At 33.0% G+C, this 12,251-nt stretch overlaps 1 protein-coding gene across 1 annotated transcript in view; it reads right to left on the reverse strand.

Moving 5' to 3' along the window:
• Nucleotides 1-12,251, reverse strand: part of KCNH8 (potassium voltage-gated channel subfamily H member 8) — a 157,532-nt gene that overhangs the window by 104,063 nt on the left and 41,218 nt on the right. The window contains exon 2 of the mRNA XM_065752947.1: nt 3,091-3,324. Within this exon, the coding sequence (XP_065609019.1) occupies nt 3,091-3,324 (234 nt within the window). The remainder of the gene's footprint in view (nt 1-3,090; nt 3,325-12,251) is intronic.

Genomic DNA, 12,251 nt, shown 5'->3' on the forward strand with positions numbered 1-12,251 from the left:
GGTAGAAACCAGTCAGCATGGGAAGGCACAGCCATTTTATGCCATTATGATTTGCTAGAATGACAAAAGAACACACAGAGAAAAGCTCCTGTCACAATTCCAGGAAGACTGTTTTCTAGCTAGGTGAGAGTACAAGGAGTAAAGATCACCCGCCTGTTATGATCCCAAATCAAATGATCAAGACAATAAAATCTTACATTTCTTCCCACACCTTAATCAACTCCTTGCCCAACTTACTGCATGCTAGTTTTGCTCACCATAGTCTGGAACTCCTATGAAAATGCATTTGGAATGCTAGAGGTGCTATAGGTACAATTATTCATTTACCTATCAATTTCTAAGCAGAAGTGCTATTGAAGTTCCTAAAGGTAAGTAACTGTGAAAAGCTCCATACTCAAATTTATTAAATTCAGTTGAAAACTGTTTAGATCCCAAACTTGAATCACTGCTTGTGTAGAATGAACAACCTAATTTAATGATAAAAAATAAATCAATTTTAAATTGAGTTGAAATCACACTAAAAATATTGAAAAATATGGTTATCAAAAAATGATCAACACATATTCAACTTTGGAAATTTTCATTTCTTTCCCACACCATAATATGCACACATATATTTTTATTTAGAAAGTTCTAGTGTCTACATTTTAGATCAAATCCGGAAGAACTAAAACAGGAATAAGCTCTTTTGTACAAACATACTTTTCCCTCATAATAATTCCTTATCCTCATATTGTGCTCATTATTAAGCTTTTAAGGCATATGCTGAGAGATGATTCAGTAAATTCAGAGTGCTCAGAATTATATCCAAATCTGACAGTATTTATTTGGTCTTGTAGCTAGGCCTAAAGATTAGAGTTGTGAATAGAAGACTAAAGTCAGACACTTAGTTTCAGAATGACACCCTAAACTCATAACAGAACAGTGACTTGTTATCCGATGTTTATCAGACCTTACAAGTTTCTTGTCTCCCACTGATCTATGCTCCTGGTATTACTCTGGGAACTAACTCCTTTAGAAGTTATTTTCATGTATGTGGAAAGACTGGAGAACATTCATTGTGGGGCTAACAGTGTCAAAGATTCTATGTCTTAAAAAATTGTTAACAGACATGTCTGTAACATATTTTTCTTTTTTTTTTTTTTCCCTGTCAATGTCAAATAAATCTAACTGCTTCAGAGTTTCAATTTCCATTCTGAAAAAGCTCTCAAATCTTTCAGCTAAAATGTTTGATTTACCGAATTCAGTGTCTGCACTACGAAGCCCTGTTGAAAAATAAGGAATAGTTTTTGAGATAAATGTTGCTTTTACTCAAGAATAGTCTCATGTTATTTTAGTACCTACTCATTTCTGCTTCCCATTAGCATAGAAATACATAAAAAAAATACAATAGGAGATCAGGGAAATTTATTCATAATCAGAATAAGCCTCAGATTGACTTCCAGTCAAATTATACACAGGAATGTAAGTAGAATGGATTGTGGGATTTTTTTATCCTATTTATCTATATTTCAGAAGCTTAATTGCTGAGCAAATTGACCTGAAATTTCTTTGTACCTGTATTAATCATGCCTACTAAATGTTTCAAGCATCACTTGTAATGCAAAGGAATTGCAATTTATCTTGCAGTAGCAACCAGTAAAATGAATATGATAGCTATGTTTTTTTCATATACATTTGTTGAAATATCTTCTCAGCATGCCAGTCATCATTACAGGACAAAAACAGCCCTCATATTTCTGGAATAAGATCTTTTGTTTCCTAAATTCAGACACACAGATTAAAAACCTTTTTATAATAGCCTTCCTGAAAAAAAATGCTATAATGAGTTCAAGGAAATACGAATATCTCTCTATATAAAACAAACAAAAATAACAACAACAAAGAAGGCATCTTCTTAATAACTTTCACACTGTGAAAAATAGTGGCCATGGACACAAATCAATAAGCACATTTATGTCTTTAGTTAGTCAGAGGAGCTGCTTTCTCCTAACACTGAATCACTGCCCATTTGACATTATATACCTATTACTTTAGAAAAGAGACTTTAAAAGTATTTAATATTATAACATTTGAGGGGGTAACATTTCATTAGCAAAGGCATACATAGGATGTAAGAGAAAAACACAAGACCTAAACAAATCTCTAGAAATTCTAGCCTTATATTAGAACATAGGTGATACTTCCATGAGCATCAGTGGATCTATCAAGCCTGTGGATCATTAAGTACACAAGAAAGCTCCTTCAGCATCAGAGTGGTTGCAGTCCTATCAGTGTCTCACACTTTAAGTCACTTGTGCCCAGTAGTACAGTTCGAAGATCGCATGAATAATGGCACTTTAAACACCTGCAGAATAGACACACTGATGGAAATAGATATAATGAAAGAAGCTAATGAGTGTACATCATGAAGTGCTTTCTTCCATCATTTACTATGCAAAGAATTCTAATAAATGCCCTATTATAGCAGTGAAAGCTTTGGCACAGCATCTCAACCGTGATGAGATGAAGCCCATGAAGTCTATGGAGTTGCTTAATGCTCAGAATCTTTCATGAAGCAATGCCTACATAATTATAAACTCAACATATAGTACTTATCCATTTTTGAAAATAATTGTTATTGTATTTATATATAGTGACTGTGAAGAACAAATCATTTGGATCAGTCAAAATTCTGAATATTTTACTTATTGGACTGAAATATTTACATACTGACTGCCTACATTGTGGTGAATATTAATTTTTGAATTAGGGTTTCAGCAACAGGGTATCAAGAACTTAGTGTAAGAAAAAGTAGAAAATGCAGTGTCATATTAAGTGCTGGTATGCAGTGTCTCACAATAAACTACAGGGCCCCGAATTTCTTCTATGCATCTTAATAACTTGTCAGACAGTTGACATATCAGTTGATATACTGGTACATAAAATTAGTAATACTAATAATACGATCATGTGTAACCAAATGCATTCAAATCTGTTCCAGTAGGTCTGATTACAGACATACAAAATAAACAAATAGAAATCCGTATATGGGTTAATGCCAAGTTTCATTGTTTGGGACAAGTATAAAAACAGGAAAGAAAAACTTACCATTCTTCTTATAGAACATGATTTCTCCTTTGAATTCTACCTTTTCTTCCAATGATTTCTCAATCTGAAGTATCATCTGCTCATTTGTTTCAGCACCAAGTAAAAATTTACAGCTGCAGCTCTTCTGCATGACTTCAGTTCGTGCAAATCCAGCAAGGTCACAGAAGCCATCTGAGCAGTAAACAATAGGGAATCCCTTAGCCACCTGAGCATTTGCAAGGATGAAGTTACTATCTGTAGAATAAAAGTAAAACATGTATTACAGTCTGAATTCAGTGTCATTTGACATAATACCTCTTGTAGATTTGTCGGAAGACTGAAATATACACGTAAAAAAAAAGCCCATCTGTCTGCAAACATGATGTTTTCTCATGTATCATCAAGCCTCGCTGGATCATTATGCACTAATTTAATATCCAAGATGGATACTAGCACATACAAACAAAACTTGAGCAGAGTAGTAATGAAGTTTCAAAGGTGCTATTTTATGTTCAGATTCTTCCCCAGGCTGAGCAGACATGGGTAGATTAGCTTAAGAAAAAAAAAAGCAAAATATGTTAAAACTTCTGGCAATACTCAGACTAATTTCTTTCATGTAATTGTGCAAGGGAATCCTTAAAATTAGGGCAACACATGTTATGGGGCTACATGAAATCTTTTTAGACTTTTGTTTAGAATGTGTTTTTTTTTTGATAGGGAAGGGGAAAAGATTTTATTCAAAAGCACCATCAGGTGTTCCCAGCGCTTCATTATTCCTTCTTCATATGAAACAGGCACAAGGGAATCACAGCTCTGTCAAACTTTAATGCATTTTATACACATCTAAAGTACAACTAACATATTATAAATTCAGGAATGGTACCTTTACATGGATAGAAAACACCAAAAACAAATTTCTAATTTCAGTTCAAATATTTATACAAATATTGCAGCACAATTATTCATTTCCAAATCTTGTGGAAATGTCTTTGTTTTGTGCAATAAACCTTCTTCCTCAACTTACATCTCAAGCTCTAGCAGTGCACATTATATTTCAATTAGCACAGCGGTCTTTTCTTAAAAAGTTCTTAAAAAAGGAAAAAAAGAAGGAATCCATCTACACTTCACATTGAGGATGGAAAGAATATTTTTTGTCTGTTTATTTGAGAATGTTTACCTTACAGATTGCTACCAAGACCAGCCTGTTCCCAAGATATTTCTCATATTTTCAAACTATTTTCATACAGATATGCATATGTATTAAGGGAAAATTCTAGTAACTAACCAAGCATCAATTTATAAATATACATAAATTTGAACAGAAAAAAAATATTTTAATGAAAGAATTTAAAGTCTTTCAATAAATGATTGTTAAGATAAAATTGCTCTTGCCCTGTTAGCAAATACATATTTTAAAAAAGCATTCTAGTTCCATGGAGTATTTGACTTTGCCTGTCATTTTTATTTACCTAACTAGTGAAGAAGAGTCATTACCATTCACACACTGACATACTGCTTCCCCTGTCAACACAAAACTAAATCCCCATACTGCCAAAAGAAATAAAATCATATGCTTGCGCTGAAGTTTAATGATAATGGTACAGTGTAAGACCTGCAGATTCTATATCCCAAGTGCATTTGTAACTAATATAATTTACTCCTGAATTTCTTATTGTTTAAGTTGTAATTATGTATTTTTTTAATTGCTATTATTATTATATGAAATACAAGAAACAGAACATTGAGCATTGTAAGAACTGAAATGGTAGAGAGGAGGCTCTGTGGGAGTAAAAGAGTTTGAATATCATTATGAACAGGAATACAGCGGAGTTTACCAAGTATATTATTTTATGAACAACCTAAGTTGGCCAAACTTCTGTCATTTGCATCTAGAAAACCTAGAAAAGTTTTGAGTACTTTAACTTTTGTAACAGAAAACAGTTTACTTTTTAAAGACAAAAGTTGGCTAGAACAAGAAAAAATATTTACAATAAACTCAGCAGGTATCTGGTAGTTTTTAAGACTAATTTTGTTACATTTTTTTATAACAACAGCAAATAATTAGCTTTGGGAAAACAAAATAAGATAATTTCTTGTTTTATTTCTTTTGTTGAGGTTAAAATTCAAATTGGATAATGAACGATATCTGACTAGTAAACTGAAGGAAATATTTAAATCATTTATTGAAGCAACTCCTTATGACATTTAACAATCAAATAACATACTTCTGTCTAATAATCATCTTTACTTCATTGTATTCTTAAGTAATATTTTAAGAGAGAATTAATATTCATTTACTAAGCGAAATAAGATTCCTCAAACTTACCTTTAAATAGTCTCATATGAAATTTATTTGCTTTTCATAATCTGGAGTCTTTAATATCACTTGCTACTGATAATGCACATAAAGGACAATGACTCAAGAATCAAGGGTAAAATGTGTATCAATCATGATGCAGTTTTATGCAAATAGCAAATGAAACATTTATTTTAATGTTTTGCAGTGATTGCTAGATAAACTTCAGAGTAGGAAGTGTGAAATTGTATTGAAAATAGAATTAATCAGAAATGTATAGACCAGAACCCAGCACTTTTGCTTATCTTTGAACAGTTAGAAAATTGATACAGTGATACAAACGTAGCAGTCTCTGTGCTTTGATATATATTCATATGTAGATGGCAACACTTCTGTAAGAATAACAAGACATTAAATTCCATCTTTTTTGTATGATAATGTTAATTCATGTATATTAATTAAGTTATTTCATTTAAGTTGGTTGAATTTGATGATCCGGTGACAGTACGATACTAACATGAGTACTTTTTTTTTTCCAGATAAAAGTAAACATTGAAGCTAAATTCAATATCTCTCCAGAGAAAACGTAATTGTGACTCTTATGGACTGTTCAAGAATACAAGGCATTTGCAACACAGTAGAACTTCTACCAATCTTTTCTGAAAGACATAAACAAAACCGTGAGAATTGCTCATAAACTCAAATGCTGTCAAGTGCTATAAGTTTGTGCAAAATAGAAAAAATTATTTAAAATACTTAAATATCAGTTTCAGATCAAAATATTCGGTTGCAGATTCAAGTCTGTGTATGACATATGAAGACCGTATTTAAAAATGTTAGAGACAATCTGCTTAGACACCACAAATTAATAGAAGTTTTCCTTTAGCAGAAAGACTGCAGAGATGGATGAATACCATAGAGATTTTCCACAAGTACTCAGAACAGTTTTAAAACAGATTTGCTTCAGCTATACTTCGTTTACATTAATTTTCTATAAATGACTTTTTCACATGGCAATTTGAAGGGAGAATGAATATTAGGAGCTTGCATGCATGCATTGTCTTTGGAAGCAGGACATATTGAGGTAGATAGGATATTGATCAACAGAAGACTCATATGGTTCCCAGAATTCTGTGCCAGAAACACAGCATAAACTCAGAGACAATTAAACAAGCTGACCAGAACCATGTTAGCTTCACTTTCAGTCATATGCTGGCACAGAGTTGCCCTGTTTCAATGATATTCAGATGCTCAAAGATTGTAACCTAATAAAGGGAACAATTTTTAATCATGTGGTGTACAGTCCAGAGGGACAGGTTTGTTAAAAATCCCATGACAGTGCTTTAGAATAGAGATAATTAAAGGAAAAGGTTATTAAGCAATTCTCTGCTTCATAATTAATGCTTACAGTTTATGTGACTGTTTGTAATGACACCATGTTACATTTAAACTCAGCTCTCCCTTGATAAATCTTACTGTCATCTTAGAATAAAAAGACAAAAAGGTTTTCTGCTTTAATAGCATAGCTGTATCTGCTGTGAATCTCATTGTTGTGCTTTCCCTGTTCCTGTAACTGTTCATTTCAATCAAACTCCAGATGGTTTCTGCGTGTCTTCCTCTTTAGGAGTGGAGATAACATCTATCTGACAACTTGTGCAATCAAGCACAGCCAACTACCATTCTAATTTTACATATTAAATTATTTATGAAATGAAATGGGAAGATAACAAAAGAAAATAAATCCCTGGAAATGAAGGAAGTTAGATTCATAAACAAGAGCTAACATAGACACTCCATAGAATGGCAAAAAGTCCAGTATTATTACAGGTGTAAGGAATTACTACAGATAGCCTTGATTCCATAGTTCCTCCACAGGGAACTTAATAAAAGGAGTCTTATTCCAGGTTCAAACTTTTGCTAAAGAGAACATGATCCCTTTGGCAGTTGTTAAATATACCTGAGTGAATAAAATAGATTATGAAAGCATTTAGCTTTATGTCAACACATTTAGATACAACTGAGTTTAATTAGAGTTCAAGCATGTTTACGAACTAGTGTACTTTGAATATGACTGAGATAAAAACTGATACATTTCCAAATATTAAAATCTCTCCTGCAAATCTCAGCAAAGTTAATTAGGTCACTAATGTAAGGAAAAGATTTATCTGGATCTAGGTGAATCAAAATGAAATAGAGTTGTTTATACTCATACCTCTTAACAGTCTTCATTGGAAAAGAAAATAATTATAAGTATATATATATATATATATATATATATAACCCAGTGAATTTACATAAGTCACTCTGAAAGTTATATCTCACATTTATTTGCATAGAAACCACAACAAATACAAAGAGAACAATAACACTATTTGATAGAGCACATTCTTATCTAGGAAACACAATTTTTTAACCGTTAAATATATTAGATATGAATTTTCACCAGTGATGAACAAGAGCCCAAATGATGCATTTGTACAAGGGCTTCTCAGAAAGTAATGCTTCTATTTGTTATGCTGGCTTATTACATCAGTGGTGGATGTTGGTAGTATGGCAGTAGACTTCAAGCCTTCCCAGCAGTATTCCACTATTTTATTGCTGTGTAAAAGATGGCAGTAGAGGGACAGTCTGACAGTATGTTTTCTGACAGTGAGAGCACGTGAAGCAAAGGTGGGTCATTGAAAATATATGGCACACACTGATATTCATCAGTGTTTGGTGACTGCTTATTTCACTATCACACGTATTCATTTGGCCTTGCACATAGAAACAACACACAGTTTTCATTTCCACATGAAGATACCCAAAAAACTGTATGCATATCTTTTTCTTGTCAAAAACACAAGGTGTTCAAATATCACCTATTATACGTTATTGTTACATTTTCTGAATATTCAGCATGAATAACTTCATATAAATTCTACACTGAAATTGTAATTCAAAGCAGACTAGAGCTATGTTTTCATGCATGTTGGCTTATACACGCAAGTTCTAGGGTGTTCATGATCACTTTAACAATTGCTCACAATCCCCCTAACAATTTCATCCCAGCTTGTGGTGAGTTCTACTGTACTGAATTTTTTCTATAATCATTATACTAAAATATTAAGGAACCAATGCAGTACCAAGACTCCTTAGATAGAAGTTCCCACTTGGTGCCTTTATAGTTTATACACTCCTTTCTCATTCCCTGAAATTAAAGGAAAATCTTGAGTTAATTTAAAAGGGATGAGGAAGCAAACTCCTATGTGCCTATTTCAGTGAAATGAGTTTTCTGTAAACTGAAGGTATTTTTGCATTCAGTATTCTTAGAAAAGCAATGCTAATCTAAAATGATGCAGTGGAAAAAAAAGAAGTGTGTTCAAAGAATGTTCTTCTGGCAAACTTATATAAATTATGTCACAAGATGGTTAAGAAACTGATGAACAGTGTCCAGAGAATGTAATTTCCAGAAAAGCTAGAATCTTATACTGAGCTATTGACTGCAAGAAGGAATGACACACTTTCTGAAATGTGGTTTCCTCCTAAATAAAAAGAATTCCAAGAAACTCAAAATAGGGCTTATTTATGATGTATTGTTGATGAAAACCTGAGAAACAAACTTATTTTTACACTGGAAGGGAATGTTGTGAAGTTACAATTGGAGATGAGATTAGGTCATCATATTAAAAAGAAAGCAGATCATTTTGTACAGAGTTACCCAGCTGAGACTGAACTCTGCAAAAAATCCAGAGTGATAAATGCTGAAAATTGATGAAAAATTGTTTTTTAATAACAAAGCATAGTAACCTTAATGGAAAAGTAAAGTATATGCCTGAAAAAGATTTAGGCAATTACTTAAAATGAAGCTACAGCTACTTCTCAGTTAAAAATGTGTATAAATTAAGCTTAGCTTAGATCTACTAATTTAAGGGGGGGTTCTAATAAGCAAAGACTCTGTCTGGGAAACCTGAAAAGCTTGAGGAGAATGCTGGCATAAAATGCTCGTAAATTGGAGAAAGGTCCAGATTTTTGATAGAGAAGGAATATTTTAAGTGAAGTCCAAACATCTGCAAGTTCCTTGCAGTGAGGAATACATATATAAATAGGCAGAAAAATCATCAGATTTTTGGTTACCTTAGAAGAAAAACAAAATTAGTTTTTTTTATTCTATTAGTTCCATAAAGAACTAAGCCTATTTATGTTTGGTTATCTTATGTCTATTTCTTTTCTAAAGGAAAAATAGAGTCTAAGTAACAAAGATGAATCTTTGTCATTTCTATAATTAATGCTATTTTCATTTTCCTGTCAAACAAAAATAATTTTGCTTTCTTCTCCCCAGCCCCCAAAAGGCTGCTTGAGTTAAAATTACTTACATCATGAAGATTCACTGAAAACACTAGACCAGTATTTAGTAATCGATCCAAAACCTAAACCTCCGACATACTAGAAAAAAATATCTATCAAATATTCTGCAACTAATCAGTGATGTTAGAGAACTGAGCAATTTTTATGACAGTTTTCTTGGTCAAAACATACAAACTACAATCCTGTTTTCGACTAATTCATCTTGCTAAAAAAGCTATATTTTAAAAAATAATGGCCACTATACTTGTGAAACAATATCAATACTACCTTCAGTCCACAGGAATTAAATGTAAAGATGCTGCAATCAAATGCCAGGACTATTATGAGAAATAAGTAAAAGTTTTTCCAAAGCCCAGTCTAAATCAAATAATTGAGAATACCTCATTACTGATTATAATATTATTATCTGAGAAAGTCCCTGTACATTCAGGGAGTGTTAAAACTATTTGTAGAAAAATTTCTGTTCCCATCATGGATTTGCCCTGTATTTCATTAAGTAGAAGTAGCACTGAGCAGTCACAGACTGACATACTAAAAATAGACACACAATAATATTTTTAGAATCTACTGTGCAATCTTGCTAAGTTACAGTCATCAATACCACCAAAAGTAGAAAAAAGCTTTGATTGACAGTCCAGTCACATTTCCTATGTGACCCAATGTGAAAAAAAAACAAAAACAAAAAAACAGAAGTTCATAAATATTGCTTTGAATGAAAAAAATTGTAATTGTAAAAAAATGTAAAAACAAAGGAAATTTATATGTTGGGTCAAGAGTCTTATCTCCACAGGCATTATGAGACGTGAATTCTTCTAGGTGGTGTATAGAATAAGCACCTATATCTATCGTATGGGAAACCTATGGAGGCTTCATTCATCTACATTTAAACTAGATCAAACACTCGCTTAAAGGAATAGCAACTGATTAATACCAATAAATACCCCATGAAAGGAATCAGAAGAGCCCTTCAGTACTCCATGTATATAGGTAGTCTCTAAACTTTGTGTAAGTACATCTGATCCTGGCCATGTCATTCATCCTTGCAAATAGCTGGCAAAGAGCACCTTTATGTGAGGTGCTTTAGAAGTGATTCCTTATTTGGAAATTCTTGGAAATAGGAAAAAATGTCACTTTTTGTTGTTTTAATTCTAAGAAAAATACATCCATGAAATAGAAGTCAGACCTCCTGGATCATGGTGTAGTACAGGAAAATCACTTGATTTCAGAGTTTTTCATATGTGTAAATGTTGAAAAATAGGGGTTTTATATATATTATGCATAATAGTATAAAGCAACTCAAGTTACTACAGAAATAATAACTGACAGTCATGGATGAAAACTTCACAAAAACTACAGTTGCTAGGTAAAAATAACTGAAGTTAGGCTCATTAAAAAGTACTCTTACACAAGCAGAGAACATATATGATATGTATATATATATATATATATAGGTTCTATGTTAAAAATAGTAGTAAACGTTGTGCATTGTGCAGAGCCTTAGGTATCACAGTCTGTTAGTAATGCTATGGGACTACTAATTGAAATCCCTTAACTTTTACCTGCACAGCAGAGGCAGTGTTTTCAGTACATCTGTTGTATTTTTTTTCCTTCGTAGTTCACATGGTCTTGCTCTTTCTTATATTGTTGTTCTCACAGTCTTGCATCTGCAAGCCCTGATAGAGATGGGGGGTCTCATAGGAAGCACCTGTCACTGGTTTAAGACTGAATTGGTGCCCATTCCTTCCTTATCTCACTCTGTGGCTTTTATTAGAGAAAATCAAAAGTCTGTAGACAAGAACATAGAAATCTATAAAGTACTCAATAGAGTGCAGCTTTGAAAGTAATGCCTCCTATTTTATTATGTTGGCCCACGGTATCAGATGTGGATGTTGGTGGTATGGCAATAGAGGTTGAACCTTTCTACCAATATTCTGTTACATTTTGTTGCTGTGTGACAAATGGCAGCATAGGGGCAGTCTGACAAAATAGCATCTGACATGGAAGTGTGTATGAAGCAAAGGTGTGTCACTGAATTCCTTCACGTGGAAAATACAGCACCCACTGACATTAATTGAAGCTTGTTGAATGTTTATGGAGATCAAACAGGTGATGTGAGCCCAGTGGGGTTGTGGGTGGTGCTTTTCAACACTGTTGGCATCAATGTGAAATACAAGCCACTTTTTGAACACTCATGAAGATTTTCACAAGCACAGCTCGTGGGATGTTGCTCATTAATGTTCAAAATGGGTTGCTAATGGTGGTAACTATGTTACCTAGCTATCTAGTTATCCAGCCAAGAATTTGTTCTATCACACAGTGCTACTGTGCTCTTCATATCTATTGTATTTTCCATGAAATTAAATAGGAGGCATTACTTCCAGAGTGACTTACATGTTAACCAACAATTAAGTATATACATACATAACAAGAGAAAAATACACATCACTACAACCTAATTCACAAATCCCAATGAATGCTAGTAGTATCATAAATGCAAGTAATCAATGAGAAGTTTAGAGCTAGTCCTGATGACAAGTAT

The sequence above is a fragment of the Cyrtonyx montezumae genome, unplaced genomic scaffold (assembly GCF_038088225.1).
Source record: "Cyrtonyx montezumae isolate F1298 unplaced genomic scaffold, pur_monq_1.0 scaffold_8, whole genome shotgun sequence".
Classification (NCBI taxonomy): domain Eukaryota; kingdom Metazoa; phylum Chordata; class Aves; order Galliformes; family Odontophoridae; genus Cyrtonyx; species Cyrtonyx montezumae.